Source organism: Talpa europaea (genome assembly GCF_964194135.1).
Source record: "Talpa europaea genome assembly, chromosome: X".
Classification (NCBI taxonomy): domain Eukaryota; kingdom Metazoa; phylum Chordata; class Mammalia; order Eulipotyphla; family Talpidae; genus Talpa; species Talpa europaea.
Genome location: NC_140081.1, coordinates 32,359,202 through 32,386,579, shown reverse-complemented (window position 1 = coordinate 32,386,579; position 27,378 = coordinate 32,359,202). Strand labels below are relative to the sequence as shown.

At 51.0% G+C, this 27,378-nt stretch overlaps 1 protein-coding gene across 1 annotated transcript; it reads left to right on the top strand.

The window, feature by feature from the left end:
* Nucleotides 1-815: 815 nt before the first annotated feature.
* Nucleotides 816-25,439, top strand: CACNA1F (calcium voltage-gated channel subunit alpha1 F; the record flags this gene model as incomplete). The annotated part of the gene is made up of 47 exons (XM_084258911.1): nucleotides 816-840; nucleotides 2,340-2,583; nucleotides 2,951-3,056; nucleotides 3,274-3,413; nucleotides 3,649-3,791; nucleotides 3,884-4,036; nucleotides 4,668-4,864; nucleotides 4,981-5,084; nucleotides 5,680-5,870; nucleotides 6,090-6,182; nucleotides 6,294-6,384; nucleotides 6,564-6,590; nucleotides 6,727-6,887; nucleotides 7,762-7,987; nucleotides 8,890-9,097; nucleotides 9,185-9,305; nucleotides 9,424-9,505; nucleotides 10,605-10,660; nucleotides 11,080-11,227; nucleotides 11,414-11,543; nucleotides 12,078-12,137; nucleotides 12,334-12,440; nucleotides 12,522-12,609; nucleotides 12,929-13,036; nucleotides 13,132-13,184; nucleotides 14,135-14,281; nucleotides 14,937-15,138; nucleotides 15,258-15,416; nucleotides 17,479-17,589; nucleotides 17,839-17,922; nucleotides 18,720-18,740; nucleotides 18,936-19,064; nucleotides 19,397-19,462; nucleotides 19,712-19,803; nucleotides 20,270-20,429; nucleotides 20,658-20,785; nucleotides 21,073-21,169; nucleotides 21,294-21,396; nucleotides 21,628-21,729; nucleotides 21,909-22,039; nucleotides 22,278-22,406; nucleotides 22,662-22,831; nucleotides 23,508-23,655; nucleotides 23,786-23,867; nucleotides 23,955-24,067; nucleotides 24,747-24,941; nucleotides 25,209-25,439. 47 exons carry the CDS (start codon nucleotides 816-818, stop codon nucleotides 25,437-25,439), a joined length of 5,862 nt encoding a protein of 1,953 aa, XP_084115037.1.
* Between the last annotated feature and the right edge of the window lie 1,939 nt (nucleotides 25,440-27,378).

The window sequence follows — 27,378 nt, the reverse complement described above, 5'->3', positions numbered from 1 at the left end:
TTCTAGGTCCTTTGAATATCAATACAAGAATTAGTTTGTCAAATTCCTCCACAGAGCATTTTGAGATTTTGTTTGGGCCTGTAAGAAATCTCTACCTTGGGGGCCTCCCTGGTGGCGCAGGCGGTTGAACTCAGTGCTGCAAAGCTATCTGCTGCCTCTGCAGTGCGGGTTCGATCCTGGCCGGCCGGAGAAATACCCACATAGCACAGCAGACCTCTCCTGTCTTGCCCACTGCTCCCTTCAGCAGTGTGTTTCAGTCAGTCTGCCTGATCTGTTCCCCACTTTGTCTCTGCTGAATCCTTTCACCCTCCCACACATCTGGCTGGTTCTTGTATGCATGAATAAATAAATCTTTTTTTTTAAAAAAGGAAATCTCTACCTTGGGAAGAATTGTCACCTTCACAATACTATTTCGATTAGTAAATTTAATGTATCTCTCCATTTTTTTAAAGTCCCCTTTAATTACTGCATAATACTTGATTTTTTACCCATGAAGATCTTGTACATATCTTGAGTCTATTCTCTGTACTTCAAATTTCAGGTGTCTTTTGGGAAATGATACCATTTTTCTTATTTTAGTTTCCGACTTTAGGTGCTCATATATATTTTGTACAAATATATACATATATATATATATTTTTTTAATCAGTGTCTTTTCCATTGCCAGACTCTGGCCCACAAATGTCCAATCTTTATCCCTGCTCACCCTACCATCCAATGTTGTTATGATCCCTCCCTATGACCTTAATCCCTCCAAAGCTGTGGAAGAGAGGAGCTATGCACAGATGGCTCTTCAACCTCGGCAGGAAGATAGGATGTCGGCATCTGAAGGCGGGAAAGGTGAGAGCAGACTTCCATCCCATAGAACCCTGGAGCAAGTTTATGCTCTGCTTCACCCTCAGCCCCTCTGATCTACCCACCACCCACCAGGTCCCCACCCCCAAAGAGCCTCTAGGGGACTCCAACCATACCATTCCGTTCCCATCCCAACCAGCGCCAAACACAGCTGCATCTCTACCTGAACCTTGATGTGCAGCCCGACCCAGACTCTGTCCCCCAGCCCCATCCACTGCCTTATTTCCCAGCTGAAATTCAACCCCAGTCCTAGCCCTTAGCCCTGTCTTAGGGCCCACCCCCACTCCAGCTCTAAAACCAGCCTCAACCAGAGGGTAAGCCTCTGTTAGAGTCCAAACCCTAATTTAGATGCAGACCTCTTACTAAGGTCACCTAACCTCAACCCCACACCCTGAATGTCAATACTGTTAGCCAGGGAGTCTCTGACTTTCCAGAAAAAAGAGGGAGAGAGCACATTCTTCTGAATGTTGACCTCATTTAGTCCTCACAACAACCCAACAATATAGGAATTCTTATCATTCCATTATACATATAAGTAAATCGAGGCTCAGAGAGGTCCCATCATTTGCTCAAAGGTACACATAGCTCCCAAGAGGTAGAATAAGGATTTATTTTATTTTTTAAGATTTATTTATTTTATGCATACAAGAACCGGGGTACAGGCCAGAGGTGCGGGGGGTGAGAGGATTCACCAGAGACAGAGTGGGGAACAGAATAGGCAGATCTACTGAAATACACTGCTGAGGGGAGCAACAGGCGAGACAGGAGAGGTCTGCTGCGCCATGGGGGTCGCTCCCTGGCTGGGGATCGAACTTGTACTGCAGTGGCTGCGGATTGCTTCATAGGTTTCATCTCAACCCCTTGTGCCACCAGGAAGACCCCTAGAACAAGGATTTAAATTCAGACAGCTTGTTTCCTCCAAAGCTGGGGATCTTAACCAGGCCAGCCTATGGCCCCTCAGCGTCTGAAAGAAAGCCATGGGAATTGGGACCAGCCTTAGCTGAAAAGCCCAATGCAAAACTCAAATCCCATCCAAACTCCACTTCAACTCTAACCTTGATTCTAATTCTAATACCAACTCATTCAAATACCCAATCCTAACCTTAAATATTATCTCAAGCACACTCTGCTCCCACCATATTTAAACCCAACCCAAAATCCATCGCTAAATTTAACCCTGAATTTGCCTCCTGGTATAAACTTAGTCCTGCCCCATGCCAATTTAAACTCTAGCCACAAGTTTAATACAAAAACTTCACCTGGAAATGTAATCTCACCCACACTCTCTTTTGAACTCTCATCCTACCCCCCCAGTCTTAATTTCAAACCAGGTCTTATCCTCCAATCCTCCAATCCTCAGGTATCCCCAACTCTCCCTTATTTTACATGCTCTTCTCACCTTCCCTCAGATGAATGAGATCAGGAAGGAGGTAGCCCTAATTGCCTAGTGGCATGTCCCTCCCTGAACTGGTTTCTCCACACAGACACCTCTCCAGAGCCAGGTCCAGCCAACAGGGTAGGCCCTGGTCCCGAATGGGGCCTGTGCCCAGGACCTCCAGCATCAGGGTGTGAACTCAGTGGAGCATTGGTCTCAGGGACCCCCAGGCGAAGGACTCAACACAGTAAGCACAAGACGGTGACAGTGACCAGCACCCAGCGGTCACCCCGGGCCCTCTTCTGCTTTACCCTGGCCAACCCCCTGCGGCGCTCGTGCATCAGCATCGTGGAGTGGAAGCATCCTGGAAGGCGGGGAGGGGCCTGAGAGAGGGTGGTCACTAGGGGACCAAGAATCAAGGATTGAGTCAGGACTGGAATGGAGGAGGGCTGAGGTCATCAGGAATTAAGGATCAAGAATTGGATTAGAGGGGGAAGTTGAGAAACACGAAGGTCAGCAGGGGAGTCAAGAATCAAGGGTTGGGGATGGTCAAGGTTTCCAGGGGGGGGTTCAAAGTCAGGGCCTCAGTCAAGGTAGGGACTGGGAAAATCAAGATTGGTCACCTTGGGGTCCAGGATCAGAATTGGATGGGGAGGACTCCAAGGCAATGTGGGGGTTCTGAGGTCACTCTGCCTGGGTCCTTGACTGTGCCCACCTGAGACCTTTTGACATCCTCATCCTTCTGACCATCTTTGCCAACTGCGTGGCCCTGGGGGTCTACATCCCTTTCCCAGAGGACGACTCCAACACAGCCAACTACAACCTGGTAAGGATCACACCGTCCTGCCCAGTCCCCAGTCAGATACAGCCCTGGTAGAGCCACACCTCAAGCTTTCCAGGCAAGTCCTGCCCCTCTCTGACCCAGATGACCCTCCCCTGGCCGGCCCTGCCGTAGTTCCGAGCTATCTGCACTCCCCCTGCCGGCCAAACCCTACCCGAAACAACTCCCCTATCTCCTGCCCCGCCCCTGGCTCCGCCCTCAGGAGCAGGTGGAGTACATATTCCTGGTGATTTTCACTGTGGAGACCGTGCTCAAGATCGTGGCCTACGGATTGGTGCTCCACCCCAGTGCCTACATCCGCAACGGCTGGAACCTACTGGACTTCATCATCGTAGTGGTCGGGTGCGCGTCTGCGGGAAACATCCCCGCCATAAATCAACTCCCCACTGAATTTGGGGCTCAGGGAAGTGGCTGCTTCAGACTACCCCCATTTTGGCTGCCAGAATCAGGAATATCAAGTGATCTTAAGCCCACGAGCTTTTCCACTTCGCGGGGCTTGTGCTTTTCTGAGAAGGGAGGGGTGGAGGAGGGCCCCAAGGCCTGACCCCCACCTCTCTGTCCCGTGTCCTCCCTTCAGACTGTTCAGCGTGCTACTGGAACAGGGCCCAGGACGACCTGGGGACACCCCGCATACCGGAGGGAAGCCCGGTGGCTTCGATGTGAAGGCATTGAGGGCGTTTCGGGTGCTGAGGCCACTGAGACTGGTGTCTGGGGTCCCGAGTGAGTGGCAAGCGCCCCCTCCAGGGACTGGCTGGGTGACTAAGCTGACGCTGGAGCCCCTACATCACCACCCTCCCCCGCCCTCCACTCAGGCCTGCACATAGTGCTCAATTCCATCATGAAGGCGCTGGTGCCGCTGCTGCACATCGCACTGCTGGTGCTCTTCGTCATCATCATTTATGCCATCATCGGACTTGAGCTGTTCCTCGGGCGCATGCACAAGACCTGCTACTTCCTGGGATCTGGTCAGTCAGCCCACCCCTCCTGGGACAGAACATGCACCCTCCGCCAGCTCCTAAGTCTCACCTTGTTCTCAAGGAAACCCACTTAAATTCACAAGACTGTGTTCCCAGATTCGGGCTCCATCCCTGGATTAACAAAGCCAAACCCTATATTCAGGACTCTGCTCTCAATCAGGGACTACTATCGCCCACCTTCTCGCTAATAGCTCCGCCCTTTCACAAGACTCCACCCACAGGCGAGACCCGGTCAGGCACTTCAGAGTCCATCCTCCAGGATGTACCCTTATCTTCAGGCCTGTCATCCAGACTCCAGCCTACGCAAGCCTTGCCCCCAGCCTCTTTCAAGAGACCCTCATAAATTCACAGATGCCGCCCCCAAGGTCCTGCGTCACTATTATTTACAAGAATCCACCCCAGGATTTACAAACCCACTCCCCAGATGCCCAGGGGTGGGACTCACAGCTGCTTCCCAGTGATTCAGAATCCTGACACAGCAGAGTCTTCAGCGAAGGACTGGCCTTGATTTAGAAAAACCTAGACCCCTGAGACTAATTTCCCAGGTGGGTGGGGATCTAAGGCAGCAGTGACTGCTGGTGGGCCTGCTTCGGAACCCAGAGCTCCAGTCTCCCGGCAGACGTGGAAGCAGAAGAGGACCCCTCGCCCTGCGCTTCTTCGGGCTCAGGGCGCACATGCACACTGAACCAGACCGAGTGCCGTGGAGGCTGGACAGGGCCCAACGGTGGCATCACCAACTTCGACAACTTCTTCTTCGCCATGCTGACAGTCTTCCAGTGTGTCACCATGGAAGGCTGGACTGATGTGCTCTACTGGGTGAGGTGGTCAGTGGGCACACAGCACAGAGGCTGTACCTGCCTTTCTTCCCCCAACTCAGGTGGGAGTGTCCCTCCACATTCCCTAAAGTACAGACATGCCTTCTTTCTTCCCAGATGCAGGATGCTACGGGATATGAGCTGCCCTGGTTATATTTTGTGAGTCTTGTCATCTTTGGGTCCTTCTTCGTCCTCAATCTTGTACTTGGCGTCCTGAGTGGGTGAGAAACCTAAGACAGTCCCCATTCTACCTCTCAGCCCCTATCTCTTTTTGGCCCTGGCAAACTCCTAGGCATCCTTCAAAACCCATCTGAAATATCCCTTTGTTCATTCAATCAACATTAAGTATTTACTGTGTGCAAGGCACTCTCTTAACAATGAAAAAAAGACCAAAAGCCCTGCCTTCCTGTGTATTACATTCTGGTGGAGAGAGACAGCCAGTAGCAACATAAATAAGTTTCTGTGTGTGTGTATATGCACACACGCACATATATACCTAGCATTTTGTATGGAATATGTGCTATTGGAAGAAAGGAAGGATAAAGATAGGTATGAGGAGATCTTGCAATTATAAATAGCAACAATTAGGATAAGCCTTTAGAAGGTGTTATCTGAATAAAACTGTGAAAGACATGAATGAGTGAACTGGGTGGGTATCTGAGAAAAGAGTATTCCAAGCAAAAGAAGCAGCCAGCAAAGGCTCCAAAACTAGTATGTCCTTGGATATTCAAAGAACAGCAAGGAGTCCAGTGTGGCTGCAATGGGTTAAACTGGAGTCCAGGGTGATTCCCCCATTAACCATCTGTCTTCCCTCAGGGAGTTCTCCAAGGAGAGGGAGAAAGCAAAAGCACGAGGAGACTTCCAGAGGCTTCGGGAGAAGCAGCAGTTGGAGGAGGACCTTCGGGGCTACCTAGACTGGATCATGCAGGCAGAGGAACTGGACGACGAGGACCCCTCAGCTGATGGCAACTATGGTTCTATGGTTGAAGAGGGCCAGGCTGGCCATCGTAGGCAACCCCAGTTTAACCAATTCCCTGCGCCATACATGTCTCCTATGTGGTCTGTCCTCCTGAGACAAGCCCTGACCTGAAAAACTCTAGGCCTAACCCCCATTGTGGACACAGAAACCAGACCAGGCTCTGAGCCCTTCTCCAAATGATACCTCACACACACACCCTGACCTGGCTCCAGATCATGCCCCCTGACTGTCTTCTCTGTTCCTGCAGGGCCACAACTGGCAGAGCTGACCAGTAGGAGGCGTGGACGTCTGCGCTGGTTCAGCCACTCGACCGGCTCCACACACTCCACCAGCAGCCACGGTGGGGGTCCAGCCCAACTGGAATAGGGATAGATGGGGAGAAAGGGGAGAAAGCCAAAGGTGGAACCCTGGGGTCTTTGTTTCCTAACCACTGTTTCTACTCTGCTCCCAGCCAGCATCCCAGCCAGTGATGCCAGTTCAATGGCAGAGACCCCAGGAGATGAGGAAGAGGAGGGGGCTCTGGCCAGCTGTACTCAATGCCTGTGAGGGCCCCCAGCTCTTGACCCCTGACCTAGAGCAGACTCCACTCCAGACCCTGACTCCAGTCCTTAATTCAGCCTCAAGCCTTCAAACTTGAAATCCCAGTTCCTAACCCCAGCCCCCATCCCTAGCTGCCACTCAGCCCCTTGTAACTTGAACCTCCCATCCTCCTCTTTTCCAGAAACAAGATCCTGAAAACCAGGATCTGGTGAGTTGGGAAAGTGGTGAGTTGGGAAAGTTGTGTGACTGCTGGACCCTAGGACTTTTCCAGCCCCACCTCCAAGTGCCCACCAGGGCAGCCTTGGGAAAGTGGTCACAGCTGGTGGGTTCTGATTTCCACCCAGCCGCCGCCTCCGCCGAACCAACCGGGGCCTCCGGTGGCGCTGCCGAAGGGCTGTGAAGTCCAATGCCTGCTACTGGGCTGTGCTGCTGCTCGTCTTCCTCAACACACTGACCATTGCCTCTGAGCACCATGGACAGCCATTGTGGCTCACCCAGATCCAGGGTGTGATGCTGCCCCCTCCCACACCACCCCACACCCCATCTGCCAGCCCTCTCCCCCAGCTCCCAATTCCCTCCACCTTAGAAACTCACATCCAGGATCCCAAGAGTACCTTAGAGCCTGAGAAGCTGTCTTCCTGCCTGCCCCTCATAAATGCAGAAGCCTTAGCCCGGCCCACCCCACCTCATAGCTTATACAATTATGTGGCACTTGCTGTGTGCGTCAGGTTTGTGTTCAGTGCTTTACATGCACTAAGTCAATTTCTCTCAACTGCAGCCTTATGTGAATTACATATGAGGCACAGAGTACCAAGGTACTGAAGAGTTAACTGACTAAGCCCAGGACTCAGCAAACCCAGGTTCTTAATACCATTATCTGTGCCTCGATTGCCCCATCTGCAGTATGGAAGACAGTAACAATATCCACTTCATGGGGTGATCAGGAGGATTAATGAGCTCAAGTGAAATCTGCTTAGAACATTGCCTGGCCCACATAAAGCTAACACTTTATAAATGTTAGCTCTTACTATTATTCCTTTCAACCTCAGCCCCTACCTGAACACTGAGCACATTTCTAACCCCAACACTCAAACCAGTACCAACTAAACCCCAGACTCTAACTCTACCCTTAAATGGAGTTTTTCTGGACTCAGGCTAACTGACGCCTTCTCTCCAACTCTGCACCTTACCCCAGCTCTAGGTCCCTAAAAGTCCTCACCCACTCTGACCTACAAACTGACCCTAATGCCTAATCCTATCCCCACCCCCCAGCTTGTGCCTTCAGGATACCAGCCACCCCAGATAATCCATGGCCCTCCCTCCCCACTTGTTGCCACTGAAACTGGCCAGCGCAGTCACCCCTCCCACTCTCCCCACAGAGTATGCCAACAAAGTGTTGCTCTGTCTGTTCACGGTGGAGATGCTCCTCAAACTGTATGGTCTGGGCCCCTCTGCCTATGTCTTCTCCTTCTTCAACCGCTTTGACTGCTTTGTGGTCTGTGGGGGCATTCTGGAGACCACTCTGGTGGAAGTGGGTGTCATGCAGCCCCTGGGCATCTCGGTGCTTCGATGTGTACGCCTCCTCAGGATCTTTAAGGTCACAAGGTGTGTTGGAAGCAGGGGAGGACTGGAGTCCCAAACACAGCCCCAATAGCCCTCACCCCAGCTCCAGTGATAACCTCATCTGCACCACCATTCGTTGAACAAATAGCCATTGAGTGCTCACTGTGTGCCAGGCATCACTCCAGGCCCTAGGAAAACTCCAGGATCAAGTCCCTACCTTCATGGAGATTAGAATCCACTGGGAAGGCAGTCTACTACAGCTTTCATCCCCTTCCTCAGCTTCAACTCTATCTCTGAATCATCCCCAACCCAAATCCCATCCCCAACCTCAAACCATAACACCATCTCTAACCCTAACCTCAGCCACTCATCATTCACAAGCTCATTTACAGCCCCAACACCCAAGCCCATCTCCAACCTCATTCCTAACTCACAGCCCCAACACCCAAGCCCATCACCAACCTCATTCCTAACTCCCAGCCCCATCCCCATTACTAACCACAGCCCCACCTCCTTGACTCTTAACCATCAGCCTATCTCCAACCCAAACCCTGCTACTGGACCCAATCACATCCCCTCTCCACCTCTGTCCCAACCCCCAACAACCACTACAACTCCAAATACTCTCCAGCCCCAGTTCTGGCTGCAATCCCTAACCCCAACCCCAAGCCTGCCCCAACATGAAACCCAGTTCTAGCTGCACCAACTTCCACATAACTTCTATTCAGTTTCCCAATACAACCCTAACACCAACCCTATCCCCAAACTCAACTGTGCCCTCATTTCTTATGCTCACCTCACCCCAACTCCAAAATCACTTCCAACCCTGACACCAAAGATCATTTCAACCCAGCCCACCACAATGCATCCCAAACCAGAGCCCTGCCCTGGCTCCTGACTTATTGCTAGACATGTCCACCCTTCCCCTTCCATCTCTGCTACAGGCACTGGGCATCTCTGAGCAATTTGGTGGCCTCGCTGCTCAATTCAATGAAATCCATTGCATCCTTGCTGCTTCTCCTCTTCCTTTTTATTATCATCTTCTCCCTGCTTGGCATGCAGTTGTTTGGGGGCAAGTTCAACTTTGACCAGACCCACATCAAGCGAAGCAACTTTGATACCTTCCCCCAGGCCCTTCTCACTGTCTTTCAGGTGGGACCTGGACACCATGGAATGGGTGGGTGGGGGACTATGGTAGGGGAAGGGCCCAAGTATTTCACGGTGACGTCCCACCACCAGATCCTGACGGGCGAGGACTGGAATGTGGTCATGTATGATGGTATCATGGCCTATGGCGGCCCCTTCTTCCCGGGGATGCTTGTGTGTGTCTATTTCATCATCCTCTTCATCTGCGGCAACTGTATCCTCGGAAACTTGGAGAGGTGGATAATATCGGGGTGGGTGGAGGAGAATAAGGGGACCTAGGCAGGCCACAGGCAGGCTGCTTCTCCATCCTGTGCAGCCTGAGCTCAGCCCAGACATCCTGCTGAATGTATTTCTCGCCATTGCTGTGGACAACCTGGCCAGCGGAGACACCGGCACTGGCAAGGACAAGGGCAGGTAAGGTCTGCTTATACCCCCAAGACAATCTCTCCCGGGCATCCCTGACTGGGGACCCCCCTCATCGCATTCGCACAATACCAGAGATGCTTAGTCCCCCTGGTGGTCCCAGCTCCAGCTCCAGTCTGCCTCATTGATTCGACATGCGTTTGTTGAGCACCTGCTTTGTGCCAAGACCTGAGGAAATAGCAGGGGTCTGGGCAGACAGAGTCCTCACCTCAAGAAGCTGACATTCTCTTTGGAAGAGGCAGGCAAAACACAAACAAATGAATATATAATAATATAATTTACCTAAATGTATGTTCATAATACTGACTAAGGAGAAGGAGACAGAAAAAAAGAATGGAGAGAAATGACGATTGTCACTTGGATTAGACTCATCAAAGCCTCCATGAGGAGGTGAAAGTTGAACAGAGACCAGAATGAAAGAAGGCGTGAGCCATGCGGATATCTGGGGAAAGTGTGTCCAAGGCAAGGGGAGAGCAGGTGCAAAAGCCCTGAGGCGACAATAATCTTAACATTTCCAAAAACACCATGGCGACACCATGGACAGAGGGGAGAGAGAGGGCAGGGTGAGTTCAAATGGGTGAAATAGGGAGACCAGCTAGAGGGTGCTCTGGACCGCGGTGAGGACTGGTGTCTTGCTGAGTGAAGGGGCGTCATGGGTCGGCTGTGAGCAGAGAAGGGAGGTGACCGGATTGAACAGGACCCCCCCAGCTGCTGTGAGAACAGAATGTGGAGAATGAGGGCGGAAGCAAGAAGGTTCTGTGGGACCTAGGAAAGGTCTATTCTCACTGCCATGACCACCCACCTCAGCCTTGCCCATCTGCTGCGATCCTTAGAATCAGCCCGCATCTCCTCACACAGGCAGAAGAGCACTGAGGGGAAACTTCCACGGGAGAATGGAGTGTTGGTGAGTTCAAAGCCTGGGCACTGTCCACACCTACCACTACTCGCAAGAACCGTGTATGTGTGTGTGTGTGCCTTTAACCGCTGTGCTCTGCCTCTGCATCCCTCCATTACTGTCTCTTCATGCCGTCTCTGTGTCCATCCCCGGCGTCTCCCCCGCCATCGATGATCCCCGTCTCCCTATCTCCAGGTGGCTGGTGGGGAGAATGAGGAAGAAGAGGGTGCGAAGAATGAAGGAGAAGGCAAGTGAGCTGGGTGGGGTGGAAGAGCTGTGGGAGCTTGACCCCCGAGGCCCTCCCCTTTTCCAGGATCCTCTCTAAAAGAATGGGATTGGTATTGGCCAGCAACCCTTGGGACACTGAGGTTGAGGGCAAGGGACAGAGGCTGTGTGTTACTGCGGAACTCCTTAGTCCTCGTTAAAAAATCATGTGTCTCTGACTGCAGGTCCAGTGATGTTCATTCAGTCACATTCACTGAGCTCCCGCTGCGTCCCAGGCACTGTTCTAAGTGGTCGGGACACAAGAGTGAACAAAACCGACTAAAATCCCTTCTCCAGGAAGCTGACATTCCAGCAGGGAGATAACATACATTTACTGTGTGACAAGCAAGGTTTGTCATACACATTTTCTCTATTAATTCTCTCATTTCGGATCTCTTCGTGCCAGGCGTGGAAGAAAGAGAGGAAGAGGTGGAGGAGGAGGAAGAGGAAGGGGGCGCGGAGCCTACGGAACTCCTGCAAGAAGTTGTGCCAAAGGAGAAGGTGGTACCCATCCCTGAAGGCAGTGCCTTCTTCTGCCTCAGCCAAACCAACCCGTGAGTACCAGGAGTGTGTGGGGGCTGGTGTAGGAGGGGCTGGGGCAAGTGGAGAGCCAGGGAGCATCCAGGCTTGGGCGGGGTGCACTGCCTGTTGTAATGGGGCCTAAGCTGTGTGCCCTGGGCTCCCCCAATCAACTCTGTGCTTCTGGGTCCTGACCATGGTCCATTCCTCCTACTCCCCAGGCTGAGGAAGGCCTGCCATGCCCTCATCCACCATCATGTCTTCACCAATCTTATCCTGGTGTTCATCATCCTCAGCAGCATGTCCCTGGCCGCCGAAGACCCCATTCGGGCCCACTCCTTCCGAAACCACGTGAGCCTTTGGCTGGGAGCTGGGAAGACACTCCTAGGGGTATCTTTCTGGACACAAGCTGGGGCTAAAGTGGAGACAGTGAGAAGACCCCTAGTTGGACAGAGGGGGAGAAATAGTGACAGCTCCTGCAGTGCCAGCCTTTGCTGCGTGTGCAACACACTTGGGGAAGCGCCAGGGAGGGGGTGAGTATTTGACTAAGGAGTGAGCGGTGCTCAGGGAGGTGGAGAAGACCAAGGTGCCCATGTAGCTTATCAGTGACACTGGCCTCAGGATCTGGATCTTGGGGGTCTGGGTAGGGTGGGTGCCCATGTAGGGTAGAAGCAGAAGAGCCCAAATTTTGAATGCTGGCCTTTCTGATAGCTAAGACTTTTGCCTTGTAGAGAAGTTCTCGAGGATGGTGGGAGGGAGGGAAGGAGAGAGGGAGGGCGGGCAAAGGACAGTGAAACTTACGCAGAACACAGAAAGGCACCCCCCCCCCACCTAGAATCTCCCTCAGCCATGACTCAGTGACTCTCCCTCTTTCTCACCCCCTAGATTTTGGGGTACTTTGATTATGCCTTCACCTCCATTTTCACTGTGGAGATTCTACTAAAGGTGACTGGTGGGCCACTAATCCATACCCCCAGTTGCCCCAACTTACTCCCCACCTCACAGCCTACCTCCCCATGGCCCCAACTGGCTTCAGATCCTGCTTCCCACCCACCCCACAGCCCACTGCTCCTGTTCCCATCCTCCCTCCCCTCTCTATTTGCAAACTGGGGGGTCTAGCCAGATGTCCTCCTCCCCCTAGATGACAGTATTCGGGGCCTTCCTGCACCAAGGCTCCTTCTGCCGTAGCTGGTTCAATTTGTTGGATCTGCTGGTGGTCAGTGTGTCCCTCATCTCCTTTGGCATCCAGTGAGTGAACCCCCAACTGCTCCATTCCTCCCAGAGATGAGGTCAGGACCAGGCCAGGGCCTGAGACTGCCCTTTCCCCAGCTCCAGTGCCATCTCGGTGGTGAAGATTCTTCGGGTACTCCGAGTATTGAGGCCCCTCAGAGCCATCAACAGGGCCAAGGGACTCAAGGTAACCACACCTTACGTGAACCCCCAGGACCCAGGCTCTGTCCTGCCCTTAGGGCCAAGATCACTGATCAGCCTGACTATTTGCACTGATGCATGACCACACAGTCTGACCACCAGCATGTGGCCAGACCCATGTTCCTGACAAGTGACCATATATTCCTTACCAATGTCCACATTTCTCTCAGTAGTCCCTGACATAACTACATATCCCTGCCTGGCAAACACATGTTCCCTGCCCAAAAGCCCCACCCATACCCAGAATTCCTGCCCCATAGCTACTGTGGCCTGTGGTACATTAGCATATCTGTGGGTGCCTGCAGCACGTGGTTCAGTGTGTGTTCGTGGCCATCCGGACCATCGGGAATATCATGATTGTGACTACACTCCTGCAGTTCATGTTCGCCTGCATTGGTGTGCAACTCTTCAAGGTGGGAGGAAGCACTGGAGGGAAGTCCGGGCAGAGGGTCAAGGCTGACAGGTGCTGATCAAGGATGAACCTGCTTGACAGATGTCCTCCATGCAGGGGAAATTCTACAGCTGCACTGATGAAGCCAAACACACCCCCCAAGAATGCAAGTGAGTGTCCAAGACCCTGCTCTCCACAGAGCCCAACACCCCTCCCAAAAGTTGTAGAGACCCCTAGATCTCACCTAGGTCCCTGAAACCCAGAACTTCAGAGACCACCCCCCACCCCAGATTTTATCAAGACACCCAGAACTCCAGGCCCCAAGATGTACCTTCAGAACTCTTCCAAGAACTACAAAGGCCCTCAGATCTCACTAAGCCCTAAGAGTCCCCCACTACCTCCTCAAATCCTATCCAAATTCCGCAGAGTTACCTACATTCTACTCTGGACTCCCTAACAATTCCCAGACACCCCCACCCTTGAATCCTCAGCTTCCACCTTGAGACTCATAGAAGCGCATGGATAAAAGCATGAGCTTTGAAGTTAGACATTCCTGATTCAAATCTAACTCATGAGACTTGAGTACGCTTCTAAACCTAGCTGAGTCCCATTTTCCTCAACTGAAAAAATGTGAATAAAAATAGTGTGAAGTGCACAAGTTTGTTGTGAGGAGTAAATGAGTAACTACATAGGAGGGGCACTACAACTGAAAGTTACTACGTGTAAAGCCTAGCACAGTGCCTGGCATATAGTTAGTGCTGACAATGTTGGCTATTTTCAGTATTACTTTTTTCTTGGGTGGTGGTGGTGATGATGATGATGATGACAGCTAACCTGCATGGTACCAACTATGTGCCAGACACTGTTCTCATTGACTGACTTCATGAACTCTTGTAACAAGTCAGGAAATATGTTCAGTTATCCTCATTTCATACATGGCAAAAACTGAAACACAGAGAGATTATTGCCCTAGGTCCCCTAGCCAATAAATGGAGGCCCCCTCCATTTATTAGAACCCAAGTTGTCCAGCCCCACTACTGTGCCCTGTTGGAGAACCCAGTCCCCTTTCTGCACCTCTTTACCCTGCCTCACCCATCCAGTTGGTCTGCACCATTCACAGGGGCTCCTTCCTGGTCTACCCCGATGGAGATGTGTCACAGCCCCTGGTCCGAGAGCGCCTGTGGGTCAACAGCGATTTCAACTTTGACAACGTCCTTTCAGCCATGATGGCCCTATTCACCATCTCCACCTTTGAAGGCTGGCCTGCGTGAGGGGCAGGGCCCCAGGGATGGGCAGAGAACTGGGCAGGAGTCTCTAGAGAATTGGCCTGTGATCTCCTGGGAATGGGTGGGAGGGCATTTTGGGATGTGAAGTTCTCTTAAGACTAGATAGGGTTTTTCTGGGGACTGGTGGACATTAGAGAACTGGGTAAACATATTAGAGAAGATGGCTGGGAGTGGGGACCTGGCAGGAAGTCTCCAGGAATTGACTGGGGGGTCTCTGGGGGACTGGGGGGGACTTGGTGAGGGTCCCAGAGGAAATAGAGCTGGATCATCAGGGGTTTCCAGAGAACTTTACAAGTCTTCGGGGTACTTAGTGAAAGATCTCTGGGAAGCAAAGAATTCAAGTTGTTAGGACAGGGGATTTAGAGATCTCTAGGGACTCATAGGGGGAGTTGTGGGGAGCTTCATGGGATCCCCAAGTGTCTATAGAAGGGAGCTGGGGAGTCTGTGAGAACTTAAGGAATATGGGGGTCTTATGGGGTCTGGTGGGAGTCTCTTGGTGTATTGTGGCGGTCTCAGGTGGTTAGATCAGGGGATTAGGGGTCTTTGGGGTACCAAGTAGGAGTCTCTGATAAGTTGTCAGGGGGAAGGTCTGAGAGGGTGGGGATTTCCCCTCACCTGCCCCCAACGGCTCCCCAGGCTTCTATACAAGGCCATAGATGCACATGCAGAGGACAAGGGCCCCATCTATAATCACCACGTGGAGATCTCAGTGTTCTTTATTGTCTACATCATCATCATCGCCTTCTTCATGATGAACATCTTTGTGGGCTTCGTCATCATCACATTCCGTGCCCAGGGTGAGCAGGAGTATCAGAACTGTGAGCTGGATAAGAACCAGGTAACCTCTGGCCTCTGACCCCTAACATGGCCTACTACTCATGGCCACCACCAATACTCCCTCACCAACTCCTTGCCTTAGCACTCCACTGCTCACTCATGCCCTGCACCCCTATGCAGCGCCAGTGTGTGGAGTACGCCCTCAAGGCCCAGCCACTCCGCCGCTACATCCCCAAGAATCCACATCAGTATCGCGTGTGGGCCACTGTGAACTCTGCTGCCTTTGAATACCTCATGTTCCTACTCATCCTGCTCAACACAGTTGCTCTAGCCATGCAGGTCTGAGCTCCCCAGCCCCACCCTGCCAGATGTGTGACCCTATTCTGTCTACATAGTCCCGCAAGCACTGTCAGGAATGCTTTAGATTTCAAGACCCCCAACTGACAAGCTATAAAGGCACATCTCTTCAAATCTAAAGACAATAGTCATAAGTTACATCACGACTTCAGAGATGTAAGAATGTGGGGGGGGAAGTGGCAGATCACAGTTGTAAGCTGCCATTGATAGTGAAATCCACCTCAGTTTCAGAGATTCTAAAGTGTGAAAAGATGTACATCCTGTATCAATAAAATATGGTGGTTACCTCATTTAATAAGAAGTATATAGGGGGCCTCCCCTGGTGGCGCAGCGTTTGAGCGCTGGGCTGCAAGGCTGCCCGCAGCCTCTGTAGCGCCTGTTCGATCCCCGGCCACCGGCCTCCATAGAGTGTCCTTTCCCCGCCCCCCCCACCCCGCCTTCCATAGAGTGTCTCTGGTTCATAGTTGTTTGTTGATTTTGATTTTTACTTTCTTACAGTTATTCTTTTTCCTGGTCTCTTATTTAAGTTCTCTAGATTCCTACTATGAGTGAGACCATCCGGTATTTTTCTTTTTCTTTCTGGCTTATTTCACTGAGCATGATCCCTTCCAGCGCCATCCATGTTGCTGCAAATTGCATGTGTTTATCTTTTTTGAATGCTGAGTAATATTCCATGGTATATATGTACCACATCTTCTTGATCCAGTCATCTATTTTTGGGCATTTGGGCTGTTTCCAAAGCTTAGCTATTGTAAATAGTGCTGCTATAAACATAGGGGTGCAGGTGTTCTTGGGAATTGATGTTTCTGTGTCCTTTGGGTAAATACCTAGGAGTGGAATTGCTGGATCATATGGAAGCTCTATGTTTAGTAGGTCGAGAAATCTCCACACAGCTCTCCATAGTGGTTGGACCAGTTTGCAAAATTAAATGGAAGAAAAGATAAGAGTAGCACTCAAAGTAAAAGCTTTCATGAAATAATACTTTCCTGTGATACAGGCCAGTCTATATAAATTTCTAGAAAAATTAATAATAGAGAGTCACAATTTAAATATAATTAAAAATTTTACTTTTATGATTTTTGGCAATAATAGAATCTAGAAGTCTCTTTAGGAAACCTGAAAATGTATCAAAATTTGGGGAAGTGTGGTAATATACACCTAAGGAGATAATCCTATACCTCTAAATAATATACAGTGTTGTAAACCAATGGTACCTCAATTTAAAAAAAAAAGAAGGAAAACTAGGGAGAAGAGTAGAAGAAAATATAAATAAAAGGGCTAACCTGTTTAGATCAGTTCCAAAAATGCTCAAGAAGTGGGGATTTTATGGGTGTTTGCACAAAGAAGCAGAAATCTTGAGTGCTATCTTAGAAATTCTCCTACCAGAAGCTTTTATATATCTTTGAAAAAAATTTTTCGGTTTTATTTTGTTATTTTATTTTTAAATCCTAAAATTAGCGGTTTGGTTCATTGGTTTTCTTCTTTATTTTCTAAAATCCGTTATCATTTATTCTTCTTTGAGCAATGTATTATTAAAGGTATTTTTGAATTTTTTTTTTTAAAAAGAAGAAGTATATTATGTAGGCTGCTTGCTTATTGCTCATCAGGGACCTAGCCTCTAGCTTTCTGCTCCACCATTCTTAGAGAGTTGGCTTTCATTTTCATGAGTGTTCCTTCATGGTCACAAAATGACTGCCAAAAATTGAGGCATCAATACCATATCCAAAGCAGGAAAAAGGAAGGAAGGTTGTACCCAGGGGCTCTGCTCTTCTGAACATTTTATTGGAAAACAAACATATTTTTCACAGAAGTCACTCAACCAGCAGTAGACTTGAGTTTATGCCTCATTAGTCAGAATTAGCTGTAAAGAAAACTAGGAAATTCAGAGCAGGCTTTCCAAAATCCATAATGGGAGACAGACAGTGTACGGGATTTGGCAATCCATAGTGCTTCCACATCCCCAGACTCACCTCAGTCCAAGCCAGAGAATATTCTGTTGGGGATCTCTGTCTCCAGCTCTGTCCCACACGATTTTCTCTCCTAGCACTATGGACAGACGGCTCCTTTCAACTACGCCATGGATATCCTCAACATGGTCTTCACTGGCCTCTTCACTGTTGAGATGGTGCTCAAAATCATTGCCTTCAAACCCAAGGTGCCCCCCATCCCCAGCCCTAGACTGACCAATAGGGGGTGAATTCCCTAGGGTGGAGGTCATTGTGGAGCTCCCAGTGGGGATGATAAGCAGGAGTCATGAGACAAGGGAGTGATTGGGATCTGGATGCGGGCCCATCAAGTGGTCCAAGCTGGACCCTACTTCCCCAATAAGCCCTACTACTACTAGCCCCCTACCCTAGCTTGCTAGCTCTGAGAAGACAGCTCTCTGCTTTCCTCCTGCCCATAGCATTACTTTATTGATGCCTGGAACACATTTGATGCTCTTATTGTGGTGGGCAGCGTGGTGGACATTGCTGTCACTGAAGTCAATGTGAGAACTAGCCTCCTTACTGACCCACTCTTCCCCTAACAACCCTTCCCCACCTCAACCGCAGGGCTCTCTTTCATATGGGTAGGTGGTTCCCACTCACACCCATCCCACTCATAAAGACTCATTCTAGATCTATTTCTTCCGAGCTCCTATCGTGTTCAAAGTCCCCCTCTACCAGCTCCCTAACCCCATTTGCACCTATCCTCTGGGCTCCGTCATCTCCTAAAATGACTCTCCTGTTATTTATGTCATTTCCTCCATTTCCTCTCCACCCCCATCCATCGGCGCCATGATATCCACCAAATCCTGCTTCAACTCCATCATCTCTTCTGACTCCACTGACTCCTCTTCTTCCACTGATGCCATCATTCCCAACATTGGATCTTTCACGGTCTGTCATCACCACTGACTTTGCTGTTGGCTCCATCATCTCCTCCACTGAGTAATACATTGTCCTCTCACTGCTGCTCCATATTGCCATCTCTGACTTCTCCACTGTGTCTTCCATTGGTTCTCTCATCACTGTCATCTCCGTGAAACCACTGACTCCATCATTTCCTCCACTGGTTCCAATATCTCTCCTCCATCATCTCCTATACCCTCTCTCCTCCTTTCTGTTCTCGTTACCAACTTTCTCCACAATCTTCTTTATCCATTACTTCATGACCTTCCCAATCTTTCCTTGCATAACTTCCTATGCTTCCTATATCCGTTCCATCACTTCTCCCCATGTTCATTTGGACCTGTGATCTCATCATCTCCTCTGTCATCTCTGTCTGGATCATATTTACCTCCAGAATGGTGGCCACCTTGGCGAGGTAGCTCCCCATCCCACAAAGGGACTCTTTGCTTCTTTCCTCACTCACCCTCCCTTCCTATCTTCCTGAGAGTCCCTTCACCACCCTGGGGCCTGAGTACTGAGATATTTGGGGACTGGGAGGGCCACAGCATGAGACAGGGAGGCAACTGGAGCAAATGTGGCCTGAGCATACCCACCACACACCCAACTCCAGAGCTCTGAGGACAGTTCCCGCATTTCCATCACCTTCTTTCGCCTCTTCCGAGTCATGCGACTGGTCAAGCTCCTCAGTAAGGATGAAGGGATCCGCACATTGCTTTGGACATTCATAAAGTCCTTCCAGGTAAACCTCCCCATTCCCTTGACCACCCGTCACCCCCACCTCACATGTCTCAACCTGCCCTTTTACCACACTACATCTCCCAGCATGTCATGCCCAACAGCAACTCACCATTTCCAGTTTTCTCCCTCTTCTAGGCTCTCAATTCCCAACATGCATTGGCTTCACCGACCTTATTCTACTGTATTTAATATCTTGTTCACATTTGGGAGACATTGGTAGTAGTGGGCACTTTGGGGATGGAGCGCATCGGGCCCAGGCCTGAGGGAGCAGTACATTTTGGAGCTCATAGTTCTCTGCCTGGACCTAAATATCTCTCCTCCTCTCCACCCTAGGCCTTGCCCTATGTGGCTCTTCTCATCGCAATGATATTCTTCATTTACGCAGTCATTGGGATGCAGGCAAGAGGGGACCCTAGGGAGCATCCCTCAGGGACTCCTCTGCTGAGAGGGGTTGGGTAGGAACAGCCCCAAAGTGGAGGTGCTGGGTGGAAAAATAGACACACAAGCTAGTGAGTCCACACTGGGCTCAGCAGTGCCTGCTGGTCAGGGTTATGAGGATCCTTTATGTATTAGGAGTTGTGAAGTGGGTAGAAATGTAAAATGGGGGTCTGGGTTTACCCCTCTGACACAGCCCCTGTGTGGCCACAGATGTTCGGCAAGGTGGCTCTTCAGGATGGCACACAGATCAACAGAAACAACAACTTCCAGACCTTTCCACAGGCTGTTCTTCTCCTGTTCAGGTGACATGTATCCCCTTCCCTTACCACTTCAGTCCCCAGAGTGCTCTCAAATGCCCACACAACATCTCTGGGCCCCAGATAGACTGAACCAAGGAAATAACAGGGCAGCAGAAGACCCCATATTGTCTGAGACCCTTCCTAGTGTTTTAAGGACGTTTTTTAGAACATTCTAAGTATTATTGTTGTTTTAAATTTTACAAGCATAAAAAGTGTGGCTGTAACATGCATCCTTTTTCTGGCTGTAATATATGCTGCCTTCTTAGACCTCAGAACTCCAACTGTTAAATGAGACCAGGACTATCATTAGCATGGCCATGCCAGCTTTAAAAATACTGCAATGCTCTCAGTGCCAGATGTAGACCCTGATGAAAAGCGGGTCATCTCTTTGCCCATCCAGGCCCCACAGCTCTACTTGGCATGACTTCATAGCCTCCCCTCCAGGACTGTACCCCTGTGTGACCCCCAGGTGTGCCACCGGCGAGGCATGGCAGGAGATAATGCTTGCCAGCCTTCCCGGGAACCGATGTGACCCTGAGTCTGATGTCAACCCTGGTGAGGAGTTTATCTGTGGCAGCAATTTTGCCATCGCCTATTTCATCAGCTTCTTCATGCTCTGTGCCTTCCTGGTGAGGATCACTTCCCCACAGCCACTACCACTGCTGCTACAGGGCTGGTCTGGAGGGGTCCAGGATGAGGTGGTGAACCCAAATCTTCAGAGTGGTGAAGGGACTGACCTGACCATTGGATCAACTCAGGAATTTGTGACCCAATGATCATATAAGCTTACATCAGCCTCCCACCAACTCTCTGCTCTGCCCTTCACCTAAGCCCCCTCCCCTGCCCACTGTCCACAGATCATAAATCTCTTTGTGGCTGTGATCATGGACAACTTTGATTATCTAACCAGAGACTGGTCCATCCTGGGACCCCACCACCTCGATGAGTTCAAGAGGATCTGGTCTGAATATGACCCTGGGGCCAAGTATGCCCTCTAATCCTATGCCTGGAGTTCCAGGGGACAGTGCACCACCCAGCACAGTCCCCCAGACTCCGACCTCTGCCTCCCATTACCCAGTCAGTAGATGCCTCCATGTTCCCACTACTCCTGCCTTCTGCCTGCTCCCTCCCCCAACTGCCCTCCAGTTCTTCCCGGGAGGCTCTAGGGTGTCGGTAGAGGGAGGCAGTAACTAGTTGGTGAGGCCTACAGAAAGGGCTAGAGGGGGTATCTCTGATCCACTGGTGCCTCCCACCCATCCCCACCTGCCCCAGGGGCCGCATCAAGCACCTGGATGTGGTTGCCCTGCTGAGACGCATCCAGCCTCCCCTGGGATTTGGGAAGCTGTGCCCACACCGAGTGGCCTGCAAGGTCTGTGCCCCTGCCCACACTCCACCCACACCTCTAAGAGTGCTATACACCACACAGCAGGGGCGTTCATGCCTGCAACCCCTGCATCTGCCTAATGTGGGTTTCATGTCCCTGGTGTGCACAGAGACTTGTGGCAATGAACATGCCCCTCAACTCAGATGGGACAGTGACATTCAATGCCACCCTCTTTGCCCTGGTTCGGACATCCCTGAAGATCAAGACAGAAGGTGTGTGATGGGGAAGTTGGGGTGGTGGAGGGATGCAGAAGTAGGAAGTGGAAAGGGTGTGGGGAGCAATCTTAGCGCTGAACCTCAAAATGGGTAACTGCCTGTTTTCCCACCTGTCCAGAGGGGGCAGTATGGGGCTGCGGTAAAGCTGGTGAAGCCCCCTCCAACAGTGAGGGAATAGCTATGAAGGGCTCTTCCCATTGGCTCCTGCTCCACATCCTCTCGCTGCAGGGAACCTGGAACAAGCCAATCAGGAGCTGCGGACTGTCATCAAAAAGATCTGGAAGCGGATGAAACCCAAACTGCTAGATGAAGTCATCCCCCCTGCTGACGGTGAGCTAACCCCATCCCAGCGCTTCGAGCCCGCCTTTGAAAGTCAGGTGATTGCTCACCACTACAAAACTGCAGTGGCTGGGGAGGAGGGCAGAGAGAAGCCCCCTGTGCTGCGAGCAGGGTAGGGGATGAAACAGAGGACCCTTATGTAACCTTGCCTCTCCTCCCTTGCTCCCCAGAAGAAGAGGTCACTGTGGGCAAATTCTATGCCACATTTCTGATCCAGGACTATTTCTGCAAATTCCGCCAGAGGAAAGAAAAGGGGTTACTAGGGACTGATGCCCCCCTAAGCACCTCTTCTGCCCTTCAGGTCTTTAGAGCAGGGTCTTGAATTGGGGGGGGGGGATTAAAGCACTGTGACTGAAGTTAACTGCCCACTTGATCCCATGGAATCCATGTCACAGATGAGGAAACTGAGGCCCCAAGACACCCCCACAGAGAGTCGGGGGTGGCTGAGGGGCTCCTTCCCCCACCCACATTCCCGCAGGCTCGTGGAGGGAGGAGTTAGATCCTGAGATGCCCCAGTTCCCTACTTTGCCACCCCACAGGCTGGTCTGAGGAGCCTACAGGACTTAGGTCCTGAGATCCGGCAAGCCCTCACCTGTGACGTAGATGAAGAGGAACAAGAAGAGCAGGAGGGGGAAGAGGAAGATGAGAAGGACCCAGGAAAGCACAAAGTGAGGACAAGTTTACACACAAACACCCCCAGCGACTCTTGACTGTAAAATATGACTTCAACCCCCGTGACTTTGACGCTGCCTCTGGGCCTTCCAGAGAAGCCCCCCAGAGTAGATAAGTGTTTATACAGTACCTGCCCTCTGCTGTTTAAGGGCAAGACCCAGATTCAGCCTCCCGGGAGCTCATTAGAGACAGACTCTATGGCCAAGTGACTGAGAACACGGATGCGCAGTTCAGTCCTGTGACTTCCGCAGGCCCCAGTGGGCTCCCAGCCCCCATCTCGCCGGAGCACTGTGATTTCTGTGTCACTGCCTTCTGGGGACAGACTTCCAGATTTGCTCTCCCTTGGACCCAGTGATGACAGTGGAGGGAGCCCCAACTCCAGACAATCCAGTGTGCCCCAAGCTGGATCTCATGCCCACAGGTTGGTCAAGGATCTGGGGAAAGATTGTGAGGGAAGGCAGAGATTAAGTGTTGTGAGGGGGTAGCTAAGGAGGCAGGGAGGGCCATTATATGGAAATCTGTGGAGGGTGAGTGGGATTCAAGGGCTCAGGTGGGAACACAGGAGTAATCAGAGATTCCTATATTAAAGGAACACAAAAGTTTAATGCAAAAGTATATCATGTGGAACTAAATGGGTTTAAGTTCAAATCCTGGCTCTGCCATTTGCTAAAGGACCTTGGGCTAGTCACTTACTTTCCATGGCCCTCAATATCCTCACTTGGGAAAAGGGGATGATATAACACTTACCTCACAGGGATACTGGAAGGTGTAATGAGGTCACTCCTCCCTTCTATAGCCTCCTCCCCCTCTCCCCTCCCCCAACATGCCCCTAGCTCTGGTGTTGAAGCTGTCTCTCCAACAGGCCAACTTTGATTACTTTGAAATTTTGGGTCCTTCCCAGGGGACAAACATCTATTAAAAGGAAGCCCACATTTGCTTTAAAATGATGGCAGTTGATTTGTATTAACTTTCACAAATAACAAAATAAAATAAAGCCCATTGTTTCTGGAAAGGATGGGGGATGGAATGGAAGGGAACCAGGGCCCCAGGGTCACGCACTGGAATCTAGCCGGCCTGACTTGCCTCACTTTTCCCAGGAGAAACTCTGGGGCTCTCATTTTCGCCATTCCCGAAGAAGGAGGTTCTCAGTCCGAGGGAACCAACAGAGAGGACGAGCAGGATAAGGAAAAGGATGCCCCGGACCAGCTCTCTGGCCACAACATGTGGGATGAGCCCCTGAGCTATGTATGGGAGGGCAGGACTGATGGCCCGTCGCACAGGCCAAGCTAACCAGCAGCTCCTCTCCTGCACAGGCCCTCCTACCAAGATGAGCAGGGACAAATGTCCCCCCGCCCCATCCTTTTGCCACCTCAAGGACCCCAGAGATATGTGGAACCACCCCATGCACCACGCCGCCGACTACTACCCCCCACTCCCACAGGTGAGAGTGAGCATGGGTCTTAGGGGCCCCCCAAGAACCAGCAGCTCAGAGGGGCACCGACCTTGCTCTTTGTCCCCCCTAGTCCACTCCCCGACACCCCCAGGTTGGAAGCACTCCTTCACCATCCAGTGTCTGCAGCGCCAGGACAGTTGTGAAGATTTACCCATCCCAGGCACCTATCACTATGGGCGAAACTCAGGGTCCAGCAGGGTGCAGGTGAGGCAGAGGAAGGGGTGCCAAGGCCTGGAGGAGTGGGGGCATCCTACGTTGCAGTTATCAGTCACACTGTATGTCAGTCCTTCTGCAGAACAAGGCACACATGAATTCACACAATGCTCACTGCCTTTTTTTAAGATTTATTTTTATTTATGCATGCACGCAAGAACTGGGGTCTAGGCCAGAAATGGGGGGTTTAGAGAATTCACCAGACAGAGTGGGGAGCAGAACAGGTGGATCTACTGAAATACACTGCTGAGCGGAACAGTGGGCGAGACAGGAGAGGTCTGCTGCGCCACGTGGGGCAGGTCCCTGGCTGGGGCTAGAACTCATGCCGAAGTGGCTGGTGATAGCTTGATAGCCCTGAGACTTTAACCACTGCACCACGGTGGGGGGGGGCCTCACTCTACCCTTGAGGCAGGTATTGTCATTAGTCCCAGTTTATAGATAAGGGAACTGAGGCCCAGAGAGGTTTGACCAAGACCACACAGCTAGTAAATGGAAGAACTGACACTTAAACCCAGACTTCCCATGCTCTTAAATGAACTCAAGTCTGACTTACCCCCATTCCATTTAACTCCAGTCTATTTGGTGGGGAAGAGGCAGGCACAGTAATGAGTGCTAGACCCTCACATTCTACTCATTAATCGCTGCCCCTCTGCTGTTCATTCTTGTCCAGGGTTCCTGGGCAACCCCTCCTCAGAGGGGTCGGCTTCTATATGCCCCACTGTTGTTAGTGGAGGAGGGTGCAGCTGGGGAAGGCTCCCTGGGCAAATCCAGCGGTCCACCGCGCACCTTCGCCTGCCTGCGCATGCCTGGAATGCACTCAGACCCCCGCAGCAAGAGCGGCAGTGCGGGCAGCCTGGTGGAGGCTGTGAGTTCAGAGGGGTGTGGACAAAAGGGGTGGAGAGGAGAGGAAGTGGGGTTCTGAAAGAGGGAAATGGGTCTCCTGTCTCTGTGTTGTGCATGTAACTATCCTTTCACTCTACAACTTCTGCTCAACCTGATGTGCACCCCACTGTCCCCCACCAACTTCCTTGCATGCCCTCACAGGCATATCCTTTATCCACACTGACCCTGTGCACACTGCTTCCACCCCACGCAGTGCTCCCTGTCAACCTGAGCTCACCTGTGTCCCCAGGTGCTTATCTCTGAGGGGCTGGGCCTCTTTGCCCAGGATCAGCGCTTCATGGCTCTGGCCAAGCAGGAGATTGCAGATGCATGTCGCCTGACGCTGGACGAAATGGACAGTGCTGCCAGTGACCTGCTGGTACAGGGGGGCAGCACAGTCTATAGTGACGAGGAGTCCATCCTCTCTCCCTTAGATGAGGAGGACCTGAGAGATGAAATGACCTGTGTCCATACCCTCTGAATTCCCGCCCCCAACCCCCCAATAAACTGCCTGCCCTCTCTTCCCCAGAGGGAGACAGGCATGAACCACACCACTGGATTTCGGTGTTTGCACTGGAGACCTGGGGCTGCCCAGGGGCCCCCATTCATCCGTCTCCTGTTTCAGCCCTGAGCCACTGCCCACACGCAGGTATTTCCAGAAACCAGGACAGCCAAGCTTGATTATTCAGCGTCAGGAAAGGAGGGAGGAGAAGAAGGAAGAGACAGCAGCCAAAAAAAGCTGGAGACTGAGAGGAGGTGGGGGGGGCGGGGAGGAGGGCACTGGACAGGGATGAAGAAAAGAGGAGGGAGAGGATGTGCGGGAGCTTAGGTGAGGAATGGGGAGAAGTCAGAGATGTCACCAGGGGTCAGTCAGGTCAGACTGAGGAAGGACAGATGGCTGGGAAGGAAAGGATAAGAAAACCCACAGGAGAGTCCCGCCAGTAGAAAGGCCTGGAGGTTGGAATCGGCCTGGTATGTCAGGCAGAGGGGTCCTTTGACAGCATCAGAAATTTCAAGGAGGCTAAATTGGGATCACCTCCCACCTTGAGCCTGAGAAAAAGAAAACATGGGTGACTGCAAAGGACAGGGCTCCCAGTCTGAGGGAAGCCACTCCATGCCCACCTGGCTTTCCCAAAACCACTCCCCTCCCACACAGATCTCAGAGCAACTTTCTACTTCTTGCCCTACATTTAGTGGTTGCCCAACCTTTGGGGTCTTGTTCATTCAATGAAGGTTTATCAGATTGTTTACTTTCTGCAGGTACCACTCCGGGTTCCCTCAGCGCAAACCAAGCTGTTTTAGACATGAGCTAGAGCTTGTCCAAAGTGGTAGTCAGTCCCACTCCAAAGGAACTGAAGGCAGTGTTGGGAGTGGAGCTAGATGGATCTAGGGTCTCCGCACAGCTTTCAGAGCAGGTGTTTCCCATTTGTAGAATTCTGTCAATCAAACCAGAAATTTGAGGGAAGTGAGGTGGAGACTAGGGCTCAGAATACAGAGTTAGACAGTTAGAGTTAAAGCATTGAAACAAAGGCTTGAATGGTGGGACTGGCATTCAATGGAAACAGCAAGTCATTGGCAGGGCAAGAGAGTCAAGGGAGACCATGGAGGGATCAGGTTAGAGAAGTTACCTGAGGTCAGATGATGCGGACCCTTGAATGTCAGGCCCCAAACCCTGGGATTGTCTCTAACAGCTATGGGCACCATGGGAGAGATTTGAACAGGGTAGTGATATAGTTAACTTTGCATTTTAAATAGATGCTCTGACGGATGTGCTGAAAACAGAAGGGAGGGGGAAGAGAATAGAGATGCTAAAATTGGCAGGCCTTAGCCTTAGCCAGGGGAGGTGGCAAAGGAGATGGTGAGAAGTGAGAGGATTCCAGAGATGTGTAGGAGGTAAAATGAACCATTTATTGGGCCCTGTGCTAAGCGCATTACAGTGATTATCTTGTTTAATCAGTGCAACAATCCTGTAGGTACCATTTAAAACTATCTTTTATGTCCAAAGTCATAGAGGAATAAATATTATAGAAGGGATTCAAATTCCAGCAAACTGAATGCCAAAGCACATGCTCTTCCCCGAAGACAATAACTATGAAGTATCCATTACACATTCGTATGAATTTGAGTGCCTGTGTGTGTGCATGCAAGAGTGTGGATGAATATAGGGAAACTGAACAAGGGGTCAGGAAAAAAAAACAAGCAGGCAAAGTATAAATCCAAGACATACAGCAGGGGAAGGAGAGGGAGAGAGGCCAAAACAGGGAGGGAAGAGCACAAGAGACTATGGTGATGGTTCACGGGCAATGTGGTGATGGGAATTTTATGGGGACTACTCCTGAGGGGAGGAATCAAACATTGTATAAAAATGAACAGCAATGTAAAAAAATAAACATTAATTTGAAAAAAAACCCAAATCTACA